General features: G+C 45.5%; 1 protein-coding gene across 1 annotated transcript in view; it reads right to left on the bottom strand.

Annotated features, from left to right (window-relative positions):
• Positions 1-5802: 5802 nt before the first annotated feature.
• The window catches only part of LOC137525343 (uncharacterized), a 440546-nt gene continuing 425994 nt past the window's right edge, over positions 5803-20354 (bottom strand). The window contains 1 exon segment of the mRNA XM_068246397.1: positions 5803-8160. Within this exon segment, the coding sequence (XP_068102498.1) occupies positions 7206-8160 (955 nt within the window). The 3' untranslated portion in view covers positions 5803-7205.

Below are 20354 nucleotides of genomic sequence, written 5' to 3'. Positions count from 1 at the left end.
AGAAAATCGGCCCACCAGGGCCTGAGCGGCAGCCTCCGGCGGTGATGGATGAGCTGAGCTCGTCCATACCGCTCAGGAGGTTAATGAGTTGATAGCCGAAAATGAAGGCACAAAGGAAATGACCCCATCCAGCACCCTGAGTCAAAAGAATAAATATTGCCCTGCCTTTTCACAGTACACACATATTCAAACATTTGTAAACATGGTTGTGAGGGACCTACGCCAGCTAGAAAAGAAAGTCCACCAAAGAGATGATAAACAAGGAAATCTATCTGTAAGTGAATTGCAAGCCCTAGAATGTTTATCCAGTAATAAAGATATCATAATAAAACCCGCTGATAAGGGGGGTAATGTGGTGGTTATGGATGTGGAAAAATATGTTAACGTGTGAAAAAATCCTAAATCACAGAGATCAATATGGAGTATTGAGATCTAATCCGTTGAATGAACAGAAGAGAGTGTTGAAAGGGTTATTAAATGAGGGATTGAGTACTGGGGCCTTGGAAAAAAATTACTATGAACTCCTAGAACAATCGATGAAACATCCAATCACATCGGTCTTTTATGCCCTATCCAAAGTACACAAAAACAAAATGGACCCCCCGGGCAGACCGATCGTGTCGAGGAGAGGGAATTTAACAGATACTTTGAGCCAATATGTAGACTCATTTTTGAGACCGTTCGTGCAGGCCCTACCCTCATACTTGCGTGATACTAAAGATGTATTAGTTAGATTGCAAGATCTTGAGGTTTCCAGTACTACATTCTTGGCGAGCCTGGATGTCGAGGCGCTCTACAGCAACATCAGACATGACCTTGGCATCCAGGCTACACAATACTTCCTCAGATCGAGAGGCACGCACCTTAGGGCACACTCTGATTTCCTTGTAAAATCTCTGGAGTTCATTTTGACACATAACACGTTTCTCTTTGGTGACAGATGGTACCACCGGCTTAGGGGCAGTGCTATGGGGACGGCGTGTGCCCCCTCATATGCAAATCTGTTCCTGGGCTGGTGGGAGGATACACAAGTGTTCAATGAGGACTTGTCATTTTTCACGTCCCACATCTCCTTTTGGGGGAGATTTATAGATGATGTGCTGCTACTGTGGGAGGGACTGAGAGACCTCTTTGTTGACTTCGTTGAGATTTTAAATCAAAACGACATAGGGATGCACTTCACATTTAAAATTGATCCTCACAAAATATCGGTTCTTGATCTGGAAATCAAGAAGGGAGAAGATGGCCTTTTACAGACTAAAATCTTTAGAAAGGCAACAGCTACTAATTCCCTCCTGCACTGGTATAGCGCACACCCCATATCCCTAAAGGCTGGTATTCCAGTGGGGCAGTTTCTCCGCACTAGGAGGAACTGCTCCCCTGAGAAAAATTTTGAGGAAGAAAGTAGCCTCTTAAGAGAGAGGTTCCCCCAAAGAGGTTTTCCCATGCATACCATTGAGAAGGCGTATAAGAGGGCCAAAAACAGTAAACCTGAGTGTACCCTAGCTGATACTGATCCCCCCCACAGACAGGAAAAGCACCAAACACTGAGAATGAACGGTTCTTTCTCAAGACAGTCACATCAGATCTACAAGATCATGGAAAACTACTGGCCCGTACTGCATCAGGATAAGGACCTGACCAAACATCTGACAACCAAGCCCTCGATTACTTACAGACGCACCGACAATCTCAGAGACATCCTGGTTTACAGTACATACACAGAAAAAAAGGCAGAAAGGACAGATTTAAATTGGTTGTCACCTAAACCATCAGGGACCTTCAAATGTGGACATTGCAAGGCATGCCTATACATATCCAAACGCAACAAGTTTGGGGCAAGGTCGGTTAACAGGGAGTTTGAAATCAGGTCATTTTTTAATTGCAATACAAAAGGTTTAGTGTACGTGGCCAGTTGTGAGTGTGATCTCCTGTATGTGGGAAAAACACGGGCTTTGAAGGATAGGGTACTAGAACATGTGGGGGATATCAAACATAAAAGGGACACCCCAATAGCCAGGCATATGAATACCCACCATGAGCTGGCACCACTGGCTATCTCCTTCTGGGGTCTCCAACAGTGGAGAACAGGGAGGAGGGGTGGAGATCTGGATAAGAAACTTCTGCAATTGGAGTTAGCCTGGATCTTCTGTATGGATACGATAGCCCCACGTGGTTTAAGTGAGGAGTTTTCAGTGAAGGGTTTTTTGTTGGGGTCTTCCCTCAATGTTCACTAATATACTGTCCTGTTGCTATGCAACACTTTTTCCTGAAGCGTGCGCCACGTTTTTTGACGTTAGACAACTGGATCATGGCCCCTTCGCACTTTCCACCACTCCCCACCCCTGTCCCCCGCCCATCCCTCACACCTCCCCTGCTTTCCATGCACCCTAGCGCTTTTAATTACCCTAAAGCTGTCAAGGCAAGCTTGCCAAATGGAGTACATTCCAATGAGAGTGGTGGCATAGGGGGGCTCTTGGTCTCTTCAATAAGAGGTCCCCACACACCCTCCCCCTCTCTAGTTTGCACACATGCCCTGATCATCCACTTATACAGGCGGATATGCATAAATTATGTGACCACATGGGTGGACATGGATGTTACGAGTGCATTCTGGTAGAGCAGAGGATACTCTTCTTTGGGGATACAGGGTAAGCAGCCCTTCTCGTTATAATGAGCTGTCTGCTAATACAGTTATATGGATGCAAGGGCAGCAGCCTTACTCTATGTGCTATGCGTATGCGAGTGCAACAGCCAGATTCGATATGCGTAGCAAACATCCAGTAGTAGGAATATATAGATGCTGGGGTTGCAAGTTTAATATACATAACTTGATATGACAGCACACTGAACGACAGATAGACCGGAGGATAATAGGTGTATGTACTACATATGTCCCGCACCACTATGACTTTGAGGTATGCGCTGGAGCCATGCGATGATCTACCGCATGGCAAGGTGCTTGTTTACACACAAATACATTTTTTCATCCCTCATTCTATGTCCTATGTGTATGCAAGGGCAACAGCCCTATTCCATATGCTTGGATGTTTAATTTATGTGCCCTTATAGGCGAACATGTATTTCACATATGAGCGCATCCCCATAGATTGGGGGATGCGTTCTGTTAACGATGAGAGCAGTGGTGAGTCTGTGTGGATGCAGGGGAAGTAACCCTTTCCCTCACCAGGAGCTGTCTGCTAATACGGCTATATGGACGCAGGGGCAGCAGCTTTATCCTATAAATTATGTGTATGTCTGTGTGGATGCAGGGGAAGCCCCCCTTTCCTTGTCTAGGAGCTGTCTGCCAATACGGCTATGTGAACGCAGGGGCAGCAGCTTTATCCTATGTATTATGTGTATGTCTGTGTGGATGCAGGGGAAGTAACCCTTTCCTTGTCTAGGAGCTGTCTGCTAATACGGCTATGTGGTCGCAGGGGCAGCAGCTTTATCCTATGTATTATGTGTATGTCTGTGTGGATGCAGGGGAAGCCCCCCTTTCCTTGTCTAGCAGCTGTCTGCTAATACGGCTATGTGAACGCAGGGGCAGCAGCTTTATCCTATGTATTATGTGTATGGGAGGGCAGTAGCCCCATGTGATACGCCTAGCAACTATCCAGCAGCAGGACTATATAGATGCTGGGGATGCAACTTTAGTATATTCAACAGGAGATGACAGACAACCAAGGGGCGTTCACTCACAGACACAGGATGTGATGTCACACACCAGGAAATCATTTGCCTGGCATCACTACATCAATTTCAGACTAATGCTCTATGCAGGGCACCAATTGTGATGGAGGCAGGGTGGAAAGCTGGATTCCAGAAAAGGTGGGTGTGGCTCTGGAGTATGCGGGCGGAGACACTTGATCCTATTTAACCCCCTTGCCATTCCAATTATTGCGCAAGGGGGCAGCGCAGCACTTTTTTTATTTATTTATTTTTTAAATCATGTAGCGAGCCTAGGGCTCGCTACATGACAGCCGATGAGCAGCGGCATCCCCCCACCCCTTCCAATCGCCTCCGGCGATCTTTGCTACCAGGAAATCCCGTTCAGAACGGGATTTCCTGGAGGGCTTCCCCCGTCGCTATGGCGACAGGGCGGGATGACGTCATGGATGTCAGAGGGAATCCCGATCTACCCCTCAGTGCTGCCTGGCACTGATTGGCCAGGCTGCACAAGGGGTCTGGAGGGGGGGGGGGGGGGGCGGCGAGCTGCGGCGATCGGGCACTGCACGCAGCTAGCAAAGTGCTAGCTATGTGCATTCAAAAAAAAAATGTGAAAATCGGCCCAGCGGGGCCTGAGCAATCCTCCTGCGCAGGTTACCCCGAGCTCAGTTCGGGATAACCGGCAAGGAGGTTAATCTGGCCTATTTCGCCACTCGTGCAGCTCTGACTTGGGCTGTATGCTGGGGGAATCTATGTGTGTTGGTGGGGGGATGATTATTGTATATTCATTGTAAATACTTTGTGCACTACACATACTCCTGACGACGCTTCGCTTAAGGAGTGAAACGATTGTAGAGTTGGCACTCTATCTGTTCACCACTTTTGTCTCACTGTACACAATGCAGATATGGTATACCACCCAGCTACCTTCTATGAAGAGTTATTGTTGACCCCTATGGGGTCTTGTTTGTTCTGATCTACCAATATCAGAGGCAGGGTTTTTTCATGGTTTAAGCCCTTCCAATAGGCAGGTGTGTCCCCTATATTCAACAGTTACTAATCAATTTGGGTTAAGCAATAGTTCATCTGGTCTGTTTTGATGCAAACGCTTGCAAGATAGCTACACCCCATGGAAATTAATGGGGGGGATCAGCAAAGACCCTTGCTAAAGTTTTGCAGTCAACTGATGATACACTTTGCTGTAAACTTAAAGAGAACCAGAGATGAAGCAACCTCATGTATTTTACCTTATAAATCAGTGGGAACATGACAGTAAACACCTAATCTGCTCTTTGTTACATTGTTCTCTGTTTAATTTGCCTGTTATCACCTCTAAGATAAGAATCCCGACTAAGCAGTCGGTCTGGCTTTGCTACAGAATAATTATAGCTGAGACTGTGTTCTTTGCTGTTTTCAAGTCCAAGCCTGCCCCCTGCTGGCTTTGCTCAGAAATCATTATAGCTGAGTCATTATAGCAAAGCCAGACTCAATGCTCAGTCCGGGATTCTTATCTCAGCTAGATAACAGACACTTTTAGCAGTGAGGATGGAACAGAGAGCATGGTAAGTGTTTTCTCTAATGTTCCCACTGATTTCCATGGTAAAATACATGAGGGTGCTTCGTCTCTGGTTCACTTTAATAAACCCATGACAGTTGCATTTGACACACTTTATTTTAAAGTAAACCCTCTTATGAATTGTGAATACATACAGTGTTTTTAATCATAAAGGGGAACAAGGAGACCTACATATATCTCCATGTATACATGATGTACATATGTGGTTAGGCCTCTATAGGCAAAGTGCTTCAGTGTCCGTTTACCTAGTACAATTTATTCGGTAGTGCAAAACCCCCAGTGACCAGACCATTTTATACATATAACAGTTTATTGCTCTGTCATACAACTTAGCACTCAAATGAATTTTGTCTCTTTTTCTTCTCACTAATAGCACTTTATTTTGGTAGTATTTGATTGCTGCTGCGATCTGAATTTTTTAAATTAATAAAAAAAGATCAAAATAAAAAAAACACTATTTTTTGTTCTCCCCCCCCCCCCCCCCCCCTTTAAATTGACCCTAGGCAAAGATATATGCACTACACTAAACACACATAGGCATGTGACTGTGGTAGGGATTCGATTGTGAGCCCCCCGAGGCACAGTTCAGCGACAAGGACTTCCTCTGTACAGCGCTGCACAAGATCGCAGAGCTATATAAGCAATTCTTTGATTTGTAAAAAACAGGCTGCCAGCTCTGATCGCGGGCTGGCAGGCTGATCGCTGTGGCCCCCTGTAAAGAGTGATGGGAGCTCGCGCTCATGCGAGCTCACTGCAAATCTCACCTCTCGCGAGATGACGTCATATGGCGGTGCTGAGGAACAGCTGATCCTCTCTGCAGCCGCCGATCCGTGTTAGGCAGTCAGCAATGGGTTAAAATCGATTTTCTCCAACACTATACAGTCTTTGTACACAAGTGTTTTCCTCTTGTACCCACTCTTCTCCTTTCCATACCCTGCAAATTGGGGGAATCGAGCTTGTATGTGGCTTTGCTATTAACCGCTAAAGTCGGCAGCGCAAATGCATTTTTTGGTGACTATTTCACACTTGCTCCTCCTCCGTTATGCCACTGGTTTTCCCACACTTGGTTTTAAAGAATTTGTGGCTGCAGAGATGCCATGAAAGTTTTAAAAGTTTGCCTGACCATTAAAGGCTATGGGGCTCGGTCAGTCCGCAAATCTTTACAGAAACATGTGATGCTCGGCCATCACTACCAGTAAGATATATAGGAGGCATCTCTGAAGATCTTCTCCTCAGACTGAGCGTTTCACCTGCTCTACCCCCTGGAAAGCAAATGTGTTTATATCCTGCATGGCAATTCCTGAGACACTTAGCAACCCCTGAAGTATTGTCTGTGGCCCACTGCAGGCCCCTAAAATGCTCAGAAATTCAAGCACAACGCATCCAGCGCAGTGTGCCTGCCTGCATGGATGAGATCCCGGCTGTGACCTTCCAGAGGGTGCAGCGCTGGCTCGATTATCGGGAAAAGGATGTGGGGAGCTTGTGGAGGATCCAGAGGGGTATGGATCAGACTTTTAGCTTTACTTTAAATTACAGATTTACTTTAACACTTGGAATTGAATAAATAGAAAGTGAAAACAACCAATTAGGCTTAGCACTATATGTAGCCATGTTTATCCCATCATCCCACCTCAGTTCAGGGACTTGCTTTACAAACCAATGCGCTGAGTAGCATGAAAGAGCCCCGGGACTCTGTATAATATGCTGCCAGGTGCGTCTAGCAAGAAATAAAAGAAACATTGGAAAATAACACTGACAACCAAAACATTTCCCACACTCAGTGCAGTAATAGAGCTTCTCACTAGTGATGAGAGAGGGATACGTGGAACTGAACAGGCCTGTTATTGGCCACTGCACTCCACTCTCCATACTCCCTACTTCAGCTTTCTTGGGGAGATGGAGAGCAGTATGCTGTGGCCAGTTCAGGTTCACTAAAGGGGAAGTTATGTTTCACTGACTCTTACTTACCACCAGTGTGAGATTTTTCATGTCTGAGAAGAGTTGTTTTTAGTACAAAACATTTCCCACACTCAGCACACGAATACGGCTTCTCACCAGTGTGAGTTCTTTCATGACTGACGAGCTCTGATTTCTGTACAAAACATTTCCCACACTCAGCACATGAATAGGGCTTCTCCCCAGTGTGAGATCTCTCATGGATGACAAGATTTAATTTTCGTACAAAACATTTCCCACACTCAGCACATGAATAGGGCTTCTCCCGAGTGTGAGATCTCTCATGTCTGAGAAGAGTTGTTTTTAGTACAAAACATTTCCCACACTCAGCACATAAATACGGCTTCTCACCAGTGTGAGCTCTTTCATGACTGACAAGCTCTGATTTCTGTACAAAACATTTCCCACACTCAGCACATGAATACGGCTTCTCACCAGTGTGAGATCTCTCATGGATGACAAGACTTAATTTCCGTACAAAACATTTCCCACACTCAGCACAAGAATATGGCTTCTCACCAGTGTGAGATCTCTCATGGATGACAAGGTCTGATTTCTGTGCAAAACATTTCCCACACTCAGCACATGAATAGGGCTTCTCTCCAGTGTGAGATCTCTCATGTCTGAGAAGAGTTGTTTTTAGTACAAAACATTTCCCACACTCAGCACATGAATACGGCTTCTCACCAGTGTGAGTCCTTTCATGACCGACAAGCTCTGATTTCTGTACAAAACATTTCCCACACTCAACACATGAATATGGTTTCTCACCAGTGTGAGATCTCTCATGTATGACAAGGCATGATATCCGTACAAACCCTTTCCCACACTCAGTACATGAATAGGGCTTATAACCAGTGTGAGATCTCTGATGACAGACAAGCTGTGATTTCCGTACAAAACATTCCCCACACTCAGCACATGAATACGGCTTCTCACCAGTGTGATATCTCTCATGACTGACAAGGTCTGATTTCTGTACAAAACATTTCCCACACTCAGCACATGAATAGGGCTTCACACCAGTGTGATATCTCTTATGACGGACAAGGGCTGATTTCTGTACAAAACATTTCCCACACTCAGCACATGAATACGGCTTCTCCCCAGTGTGATATCTCTCATGGATGACAAGCTCTGCTTTCTGTACAAAACATTTCCCACACTCAGCACATGAATAGGGCTTCACACCAGTGTGAGATCTCTCATGTATGACAAGGCATGATTTCCGTACAAAACATCTCCCACACTCAGCGCATAAAAATGGCTTCTCTCCAGTGTGAGTTCTCTTGTGTACGCCTAGATTTGATTTTCTCACAAAACATTTCCCACATAGGGAACAGGAATGAGACCCTCCAGCAGAGGTAGAGCTGTGCTGGTGAAGAGGCCCCTCGGGATTATACAGGTGAGGGGAGTCTGGGGGAATATTTGGGGTAACCAGGATATCTGCAGGAGACTCTTGTCCAGTGACATCATCATCCGTTGTACAGTCTGTGGATACAAAGAGACGAGTCTCTGAGAGGTTCTTGATGCCGGGACTCTGCGCTGCAAATAGAGAGACATCATCACTTCCTGTTAGAGAATACTGAGGGGAGGAACAATTATCATTAGGGATGGTCAGTGAGCTGCTGATAATTCCAAGTTGAGGCAAAGTTTGTGCACACTGGAAATGGACCAGATGGAGCAGCTGCATAACGTTACATAAAATTAGCATACAGTTTGCACCATCTCAGAGTTATTGGCATGTCACCGACCATCACAAGTTATCAGCCTGACTGAGAACTGCAGAAGGTGGAGCTCATTATAGGCGGCCAATCCCATGACTACAACTTTAGCTTGCATGAAAATGTTATGTAGCTGGGAGTTCAGCCAATCAAATGCATTTCCTGACAAATCTGATTATCTGCATACAATCTGCATGACATTTGCATACACATCAGAGTTATTTGCATGTCACTGACCCCTCCCACACCTAAAGCATTGGCCATACATTGAGCAGCAGTGAATGTAGAGCTTGATGAGACAGTGGAAGCAATGTGTTACTCCTGTGACAACAGACCTATATGTACTTATAGCAAGAGATCTGTGTTATGTTTGTAGAGCAATGTGGTGTCACTTCCACATTCTTATTACCGCTGTGTCCTCGTGTCACTCATATGCCCCGTGTAATGTACATGTTTCTCTCTCTTATTCCCAATTAAGCAAATAAGGAAACTGTGACTGGGGATGGTCTGACATTTCCATCAGAACGCCGATTTCCAAAACGTAAATGCAACAATAGGCATAATTCACAAAGTGTTTTCACCTGTTTTCCTGTTTCCACCTCGTCTATGTTACATTTTTAGGCTTCCAAAGAGCAAAAATATAATATAACTAGCTGATTGCCCGACATTTCTCAGGTATGTATTTGGCTGGTGTTGGCTCTGCATACTTTTTCTAACCCTAACACACAATTACTCACTGACCAAGTTTGTGAGCTTTGCGGTCTTTGGTATCAATTATTTGCATTGAAATGAAAAAATCTGATTGGCTGTTTGTGGCTCCACACCCTTTTCTGAATTCGAACCCCAGTCACCCAATGACCAACTGTACCAGGTTTGAGGCCTGTGCCATTAACAGTGCAAGAATGGTAGCAATTAAATAATCCCCTTGAAAAGCAATAGGTGAAGTTTGATTCACTTTTGTAGGCTTCACCCACTTTTCTAAATAATTAACCCAGTCACCCAGTGACCAACTGTGCAAAGTTTAAGAACCCTGCCATTAACAGGCTGCAGTTTACATTTTCCCAGTGAAATTTGTATTTGTCTCCACACACTGATGACCCTGCTTTGTCTGTGTATGTATTTGACTGCTGTTGGCTCCGCCCACTTTTTCTAACGCTAAATTACACACAATTACTCAATGACCAAGTTTGTGAGTTGTGGGGTCCTTGGCATCAATAATTTGTATTTTGTCATGAAATGAAACAAATCTGATTGGCTGTTTGTGGCTCTGTCCCCTTTTCTGAATTTGAACCCCAGTCACCCAATGACCAACTGTACCAGGTTTGAGTCTTGTGCCATTAACAGTGCAAGAATGACAGCTATTTTAATATTCCCTTTGAAAATCAACAGGTGAATTTTAATTGGCTGTTGTAGGCTCCACCCACTCTCTTGAATATTCATCCCATTCACCCAGTGACCAGCTGTGCAAAGTTTGAGAACCCTGCCAGTAACAGTGTAAGAATGGCTGCAGTTTATATTTTCCTAGTGAACTTTATTTTTGGCTCCGCCCACTTTTTGTAACCTTGACACAGAGTCACTCAATGACCAAGTTTGTGAGCTTTCAGGTTCCTGGCATCGAAAATGTGTGAATGGAAGCAGTTTATCCACCAAGAAATTCTGATTGGCTGTTTGTGGCCCCGCCCCTTTAGCGAATTTGGACCCCAGTCACCCAATGACCGACTGTAGCAAGTTTGAAGCCTCTACCATTAACAGTGTAAGAATGGCAGCAGTTTTAATATTCCCCTTGAAAATCAATAGGTGACTTTTGATTGGCTGTTGTAGGCTCCACCCACTTTCCTGAATATTAATCTCATACACCCAGTGACCAAGTGTGCCAAGTTTGAAAACCCTGCGAATAACAGTGTAAGAATGGCTGCAGTTTACATGTTCCTATTTGAAACGAATGGCTGATATTTGATTGGCTGTTTTATGCTCCGCCCACTTTTCCTGGATCTGTAACCTCGGTCACCAAGTGACCAACTGTGCCAAGTGTGGGGACTCAGGCTCAATTACTGTGAGAATGGCAGCCTTTTACATTTTTTCCAATCACTTGAATGGGTGGAATCTGATTGGCTTTTGGTTTGTAGCTCCGCCCAGGCGTGCAGGGGGGACGCGAGACCACCAGAACATATCATCCCAGGTAGTCAGGGATCTGTGTACCAAGTTTCGTTCTAATCGGTCAAGGCGTTTTCGTGTGATCGCGGCAAACTCACACACTCACACAATTTTATATACAGTGGGTTGCAAAAGTATTCAGCCCCCTTGAAGTTTTCCACATTTTGTCACATTACTGCCACAGACATGAATCGATTTTATTGGAATTCCACATGAAAGACCAACACAAAGTGGTGTACACATAAGAAGTGGAACGAAAATCATACATGATTCCAAACATTTTTTACAAATAAATAACTGCAAAGTGGTGTGTGCGTAATGATTCGGCCCCCTTTGATCTGAGTGCAGTCAGTTGCCTATAGACATTGCCTGATGAGTGCTAATGACTAAATAGAGTACACCTGTGTGTAATCTAATGTCAGTACAAATACAGCTGCTCTGTGACTGCCTCAGAGGTTGTCTAAGAGAATATTGGGAGCAACAACACCGTGAAGTCCAAAGAACACACCAGACAGGTCAGGGATCAAGTTATTGAGAAATTTAAAGCAGGCTTAGGCTACAAAAAGATTTCCAAAGCCTTGAACATCCCACGGAGCACTGTTCAAGCGATCATTCAGAAATGGGAGTATGGCACAACTGTAAACCAACTGTAAACTGTAAACCTACCAAGACAAGGCCGTCCACCTAAACTCACAGGCCAAACAAGGAGAGCGCTGATCTGAAATGCAGCCAAGAGGCCCATGGGGACAACTATTAGTCATGCACTGTACAAAGTTGGCCCTTATGGAAGTGTGGCAAGAAGAAAGCCATTGTTAACAGAAAGCATAAGTCCCGTTTGCAGTTTGCCACAAGCCATGTGGGGGACACAGCAACCATGTGGAAGAAGGTGCTCTGGTCAGATGAGACCCAAATGGAACTTTTTGGCCAAAATGCAAAACGCTATGTGTGGCAGAAAACTAACACTGCACATCACTCTGAACACACCATCCCCACTGTCAAATATGGTGGTGGCAGCATTAAGCTCTGGGAGTGCTTCTCTTCAGCAGGGACAGGGAAGCTGGTCAGAGTTGATGGGAAGATGGATGGAGCCAAATACAGGGCAAACTTGGAAGAAAACCTCTTGGAGACGGCAAAAGACTTGAGACTGGGGCGGAGGTTCACCTTCCAGCAGGACAATGACCCTAAACATAAAGCTAGGGCAACAATGGAATGGTTTAAAACAAAACATATCTATGTGTTAGAATAGCCCAGTCATAGTCCAGATCTAAATCCAATCGAGAATCTGTGGCAAGATCGGAAAACTGCTGTTCACAAACGCTGTCCCTCTAATCTGACTGAGCTGGAGCAGTTTTGCAAAGAAGAATGGGCAAGGATTTCAGTCTCTAGATGTGCAAAGCTGGTAGAGACATACCCTAAAAGACTGGCAGCTGTAATTGCAGCAAAAGGTGGTTCTACAAAGTATTGACTGAGGGGGCTGAATAATTACGCACACCCCACTTTGCAGATATTTATTTGTAAAAAAATGTTTGGAATCATGTATGATTTTCGATCCACTTCTCACGTGTAACACTACTTTGTATTGGTCTTTCATGTGGAATTCCAATAAAATTGATTCATGTTTGTGGCAGTAATGTGATAAAATGTGGAAAACTTCAAGGGGGCCGAATACTTTTGCAACTCACTGTATATAGATTAATCAAATAAGAAAACTGAGACTGGGGATGGTCTGACATTTCCATCAGAACGCCGATTTCCAAAACATAAATGCAACAATAGGCATAATTCACAAAGGATTTTCACCTATTTTCCTGTTTCCACCTCGTCTATGTTACATTTTTAGGCTTCCAAAGAGCAAAAATATAATATAATTAAGGTAAAAAAAGTAATATTGAAATGAAGTTCATCAGAAACAACTTACTTTGAGTGATTATTTTGCTTATAAATGTGCTGAAAGGTTATTTTTATAAATGAGGTGATAAGTCATGTATGAGAAGTTTTGTGAATAGAGCCCAATGTCAGAATGCCGCATTACAGCAACTCGGAAATGTCAGCCAATCACTGAGCTCAGAAGCATCGGACCAATCAGAGAATGCAGAATATTTCTGTGGAAATGGGAATCCCGCGGGATGCCTCCGCACTCTCTGATTGGTGCAATACTAGCGAGTATTTCCCAGTCCTGTGATTGGACTTACATTTCCAAAAATTACCCCTGACATCGGAACACCACAAGCATTTCCGGCCAATCAGTGTACTGCGGTTTACATGCGGAAATGTGCAAATTATACGTACATCCACAACTATAGCTTACATTAAATATAGCAGCATTAACCAGCCTATCGGATTCTCTACCAATCCGGAGCAATTATAGGCCCTAGCAACCAGATCCTAGCTACCTATCACAGGCTATCCCTCCCCTCTTGTATATAAGAGAGGTGAGACTGTCAGCCATTGTGTGGGCTCAGTGAGGAGGAGGATATTGAGGGAGACAGTGCGCTGCATTGTGCTGCAGATAATCAGTTGTGTGTGGATTGAGTTGTGTGACAGAATCTGGTGAGTTATGAGATAGTGAGTGAGTGGACAGACAGATTGTAGTGCACTAGTGAGTGAGAAGGAGGAGTTTGCTGAAGTTAGTGTGATAGAGCAGAAAGTCAGATGTGAGTGTAGAGAGGCCTAGTGACAGTGAGAGAGGGTGTACTGTAGTGTGATAGAGAGAGCAGAGGCAGATTGTAGTGTAGTGCAGGACTGGATCTGTACTGTCACCCGCCGCCACCTGACCAACAACATCTCCTCCAACATCCCCACTCCTCCTCTTCAGTATTGGAAGGCAGATAACCCCCTCTTCAGTATAGTTAGCCAACTGCTCCCTCTCTCCCACAGCAAGACAGGAAACAAGACGCTCCCCCACTTGCAGCACAGGTAGCCAGATGCACCCCCAACCCCTTGCAGTATAGGTGGCCAGATGTTTCCCCCCCCCTCACCCCTAAAAGCTTAGGTAGCCTGCTAGTCGCATCCCCATTACGCAACATCTACCCCCACAGGAGCACCACCAGTCACTCACCTCTCTGCCTGCCTCCAGCGCCAAAACTTCCTCTTCCCCTCATTCCCATCATTAGCCGCCACTGTGCATCTCATTCTGCAGCCAGCATCTCTCACATGTGGCTTGTCGGCACATTACTGGTGAATTACGATAGGAGATGCACAGCGGCAGCTGATGACGGAGGAAGGGAAGAGGAAGCTTTGGCGCTGGAGGAGAGCGGAGAGGTGAGTGACTGGCGGTGCTGCTATATGGAGGAGGGAGGTGGGAAACATCTGGCGAGTGACGCTCTGCCCACAAGACCAGCCAGGTCCAGTTGCCTGCAGCTATTGTGAAGTATTGAAACAATGAAGCAAGGCGGGCAGCCACAGACCGGGTCTGGCAAGCAGCCAAACACACTATACAGCCAGCCACAGGTAACAGCAGGAGAGTTCTGCAGTCACACGCTCACCCGATCTCTCCCTGCACTGCAAGCTTGCAACTGAAAATTCAATTGCTAACTGCACATTAACAGCCCACTGCCCAACCGCCTTTGCTTCTGTGGAACCCTAGGCCATGACCTATGTGACCTGGGCTTTAATCCGGCCCTGGTGTAGTGAGTGACTAGTGAGTGAGGGAGGTGGTTAGCTGTAGTGTGGCAGAGAGATAGTTTGTTTTAGAGTGTAGTCAGTGATAGTGAGTGAGTGTTAAGCCCCCATACACACACACACAACAGCGGTCTAATATGCAGCACAATTATCAAACAACTTTTGTTGTGAAACAAGTTGAACAACCAAAAAAAAGTTTCATGCTATTGTTCAAAGAACTGATAAGACTGATAAGCCGTCAATCCAATGCTGGATCCGCACCATACAACTTTTTGGCAGATTTGCCTGCCCGATCGAATATTTCCAGCATGTCCGATCTGAAGATCGATTGATTTTTTGAGTGATTTTCTGTCCGGCTTCTGTAGAAACGGATGGAAATCGCTCAAAAAATCAATCGATCTTCAGATCAGACATGCTGGAAATATTCGATCGGCCAGGCAAATCTGCCAAAAAAATTGTATGGTGTGGATCCAGCACAACAATTGGATTGACGGCTTATCAGTCTTATCAGTTCTTTGAACAATAGCATGAAACTTTTTTTTTTGGTTGCTCAACTTGTTTCACAACAAAAGTTGTTTGATAATTGTGCTGCATATTAGACCACTGGTGTGTGTGTGTGTGTGTGTGTGTGTATGTACAGTGTGTGTGTATGTGGGGGGGGGGGGGAGGGTGTATGCCCCTGTGCTATACAGTCATGTGTGTGTGTGTGTGTGTTATGTGTGTTATGTGTGTTATGTGTGTTATGTGTGTGTTATGTGTGTGTGTGTACAGTGTGTGTACAGTGTGTGTACAGTGTGTGTGTGTGTGTGTACAGTGTGTGTACAGTGTGTGTGTGTGTGTGTGTGTGTGTGTGTGTGTGTGTGTGTATATACAGTGTGTGTGTGTACAGTGTGTGTGTGTGCTTCAGTGTAGTGTGTTTATCTTTTTATTTTATTATTTATTTTTTATATCCTTTATTTCAAATTTGATATACTTTAATTTTTTAAATATATTTTGATTTGAATTTTATTTGAAAAGTTTCAGTGTTCTTTTTTCTAATTTTTATTCTCCATTTCATTTATTTTAATTTTCTTTTTATCAGGGCTGTGGAGTCGGTACAAAAATCCACGACTCCGACTCCTCAGTTTAGGATTCCACCGACTCCGTCTCCTCGACTCCAACTCTGCCTATGAGAGCCGATCGCTGTCTTGTCCCCCAGGAGGACAGCCATGTCACACGGCTGTCCCCAGTACAGCGCTGCTTCACATCACAGCGCTGTACATGTAAATACACGGCGGTTTCGCCGTGTAATAGTCTCAAGGCGGAGCTCTGCTCCGCCCACCAGGCAGGAGATGTGCGTGCAGCCTGCGCGCGATCTCCTGCAAACTGCTGCCCTAGGACCTTACGCCAATCGGCGTTAGCTGGTCCTGGGGCTGCCGCCGCAGCCATCGGCGTGACGCGGTCGGCAAGCAGTTAAAGTCTTATACATACCTGGGGCTTCCTCCAGCCCCTTCAGGCTAATCATTCCCTTGCTGTCCTCCTCCGCCACCTCGATCTTCTGCTATGAGTCCAGGTACTTGACCCAGTCTGGCGTAGTGCACATGCACACACATTCCGCCACCGGGGGCGTACTACACCTGCGCAGCACTGTTGCGCAGGTGCAGAATGTTCCTGGCTGTGGGAGCGGCATGCGGCTGGACTGCGCTGACTGGTTGAATTACCGGGACTCATAGCAGAAGATCCAGGTGGCGGAGGAGGAGAGCGAGGGACTGATTGGCCTGAAGGGGGCTGGAGGAAGCCCCAGTTATGTAAAAAAAACGTTTCTTTTCATCCGTCTCAGGTACCCTTTAATTCGTAGTCACCAAACCAAATTTTAACAACATATCAAATTATTTGATTTCATGAGCAAAGAGTGCATACATTTGCATAAACCAGCATCAATGCAGATTTCCATCTCATTGACCATCTCTATTAGTGACACAGCTACACATCAGGCTTTATACTTACAGCATAGATGTTATTTAGTATATATAAGAGATTCCTGTGTACACATCATATATACTGTACAGTCACAATCAGATATGTATCGTATATCTGACTTTAAAAATACGGGGACTGCTTTATTGAAGCAGCACAGGTAACTCATTTTGATTGGTTTATTTCATTTTTGTGGACTAAGCACAGCTATTACTGTATGTATAAATTATTGATAACTATTATCTGAGAAATAGAACATTTCATCATATTTTCTATTTTAATTACAGTTTAAATTCATTAGGAGTTGGAGTATTTTTTCCCGACTCCAGGCACCCAAAATTGCTCCGACTCCAACTCCACAGCCCTGCTTTTTATTTCACTTTTTATTTTTTTAATTTTCATTTGTAATTTGATTTTTTTCTGTATTTTAGTCTAAATTTTTTATCTTCATAAAAAACAAGGCACAGGGCAGCAGTGGACAGAGTGCAGCAGGAGGAGAAGCAGCAGCAAGGGGCCCCTCTCGTCTTCCTCTATCCATCACTCTGTGCATCATGTGCAGCCTTCCCAGTCCCACTGCACGCCAACCCACTCTGCACACCAGGCTGGAAGCAGCATCCAGACCTCATCAGCTGTCTCCTCCCCCCAGTTTGTCGCCCAGCGCCAGGCCTCTCTCCCCGAAATGACTGCATGGAAGAGGCCTCTCGCCCCAACTGACCCAACAGTGATCCGCAACAATGGGCTCCTGGTAAGATTGTTGGCCCAACAGCTCCTGCCCAATCAGCTGGTGGAAAGTGCCCCCTTCCGCCAGCTGATGTGCTGTTTGGTGCCACAATGGTGGATCCCCAGCCTCCATTATGTTACCAGGGCTGCCATCCCAGCCCCCACCAGCATGTAGTGGAATGTGTATCCTGGTTGTTGGACCATTCAGTCGGTGGCAGGGTGCACCTCACTACAGATGCTTGAGTGCCCTTTCACACTGGCACAGCGCGGTGCGGCATTTTCACCGCAGCCTACTGCTAGGGCATTGTTAGTCTATGGTGTCTTCTATACCGACGTGGTGCAGCACAATATGAGGGAAGTGACGTTTTTGCTGCCTCCCCGCCACAAGTGCATACCTGCATTACCGTGCGGCTCTTGTGGCGGACCGGAAGTCATATAAGTCTATGGGGAGACGCACGTGTTTTTAAACTGACAGCCACATTTTGACGCGCTGCGCATGCCTGGAAGCGTATTTAAGCAATACACTTCTGCGCACGTGATTGCTTCACCAACAGGAAGTGAGTGTCACTTCCTGCTTGGCTGTCTGCCAGACAGGGATTACCGTGTACTAATGTGGTAATCCCTGAAGACCTGTTGTTTGTGGTACGGCCCCCAGGGGGTCAAGGGGAGGCCAGTCTAACCCCCTTCTGCCCCCTCCTCTGTCCCAGGTAGTGTTGAGCGTAATTACCTGTAATTTATGGATAATTGTAATGACAAGTCGTAATTGCGGCCTACAGCACCGTAGTTATAACCCGTAATCCACCGCGATTACATATTCTGACTACGTATGCAAATTGTAATTACAACTTCGAGTCCATTATGGAAGTGCATTTTTATTTTTAATCACAATGTCCCTACCAACCAATAGGAATGAGTGGAGCTCTGGCCACACCCTTCCCTATATAAGGCAGATGCCATCTTGGATTAACTCCTTGCTGTTACTCAGTGCTGTGTGAGAGGTTGTGCTGGAGAGACCAGTGCTGTGTATTTGCATTTTTGTGATAGATTTGTGCTCATTAGAGACCCGCTGAACCTGTTATTGATAGTTTAGCGACTCAGAGAGTAGCTTACTAATTGTTAGCTTTGTCATTCAGTTAGAGAGTTAACTTATTGCGCATTTATTGGCTAACTTGGAAGAAAAGGAGTAAGCTTTCAGCTATGAAGCCTTCCTCAGACTGACTCCTGTATACTGACAACATGTAGAGCCCACAGCTTATATGTACTGGACATTAAAAGGAGATACATTTATCACTTACCAATGCTCATCCCAGTAATAATGTCCTCTTCTTCCTTTTTACTTGTTCTTATCATGTCACTCTCCTCCATAGACTGCTGATCCCTCCTCACATAGATCTCTCCTTCTTCCTCTTTAATTGTCCTCATCACGCCACGCTTCTCAATAGACTGCTGATCACTCCTCACATAGGTCTCTTCTTCTTCCTCTTTAATCGTCCTTATCATGCCACCCTCCTCCACAGACTGCTTATCACTCCTCACATATGTATCTTCTTCTTCCTCTTTAATCGTCCTTATCATGACACCCTCCTCCATAGACCGCTGATCACTCCTCACATAGGTCTCTCCTTGTTCCTCCTTAATTGTCTCCATCAGGCCACCCTCCTCCGTAGACTGCTGATCACTCCTCACATAGGTCTCTCCTTGTTCCTCCTTAATTGTCTCCATCAGGCCACCCTCCTCCGTAGACTGCTGATCACTCCTCACATAGGTCTCTCCTTGTTCCTCTTTAATTGTCTCCATCATGTCACCCTCCTCCATAGATTGTTGATCACTCATCACATAGGTCTCTCCTTCTTCTTCAAATGTACTCATGTCACCCTCCTCCATAGACTGCTGATCACTCCTCATATATGTAATTTGTTCTTTAAGGTCAGATCTCGGTTCTGAAATGGATAACAAATTATAGCTGTAAGATATTAGTAATAATAATCAGAGCACAGAAAAGAACATACATTGCTAGGGTGTGATAATATCCCATAAGCTGTGGTATCTGCGCATTCAGCACCACAGTCCTCTCTCCCAGTGTGCCTTGCTCATCATCTGGTGCTTCTCTCCTCCTCTCCATGCACACATTCCTGGGAGGTTACAGCAGTACCGGCAGCGGTAGATGGATGAGGATGTGAAGAGAGAACAGCTGGAGATATAGGAAGATAAGAGCTGAGGCCTGCAGCTAATTGGCTATGAATTATCATTACTTACTCAGGGCTGTGGAGTCGGAGCAATTTTGGGTACCCGGAGTCGGAGATTTCATAAACTGAGGAGTCGGAGCCGGGAGTCGGATGATTTTGTACAAAATCCACAGCTCTGGTAAGTATTAGACTAAGGAGTCAGAGTTGAGGAGTCGGAGCCATTTTGGGTACCGGAGTTGGAGGTTTTATAAACTGAGGAGTCGGAAGTTTTTTTTTGTACCGACTCCACAGCCCTGCTTATGATGAACTGGGCAGATGGGACTGCAGCTCCATATACTGACCCTACCTGTCCATCACCTACTAACCCCAAACCTTCCAAGAGCCCTAGCAACAAATCTCCCAGCTGGGACAGTGCCAGTACCAGGACAGAAGCAGCAGAGGCCAACCAACCACTCTGCAGCTGCAGCCTCCATCTTCTCTACCTGTCCGACCATCATCTTTGTGCACACTCCAACCTCACCCACTGTAGGCCACCCAACACCAGTGGTTCCCAGCTGCACATTGGCATCTTCTCATCGGAGATACAATGCAGGGTTCTCCCCAGAATTTTATTCCAGCCGGTTGGCATGAAAAAGTAGCCGGGTGGGTCGGCACTGGGAAATATGGTGGCATGCGTAAGTTACCAGAGCATGCTATGCTGCACTACCGCAACATAGCGTACGGTCGTCTCTCTATCTCTGTCCATTTTTACCATTTAGTTTCCAGTTGCATTGGTCGTGGGGTATTGCAGAT

The sequence above is a fragment of the Hyperolius riggenbachi genome, chromosome 7, assembly GCF_040937935.1.
Source record: "Hyperolius riggenbachi isolate aHypRig1 chromosome 7, aHypRig1.pri, whole genome shotgun sequence".
NCBI classification, from domain to species: domain Eukaryota; kingdom Metazoa; phylum Chordata; class Amphibia; order Anura; family Hyperoliidae; genus Hyperolius; species Hyperolius riggenbachi.
The sequence above is the reverse complement of the archived record's forward strand: the minus strand, read 5'-3'. Positions and strand labels throughout refer to the sequence as shown.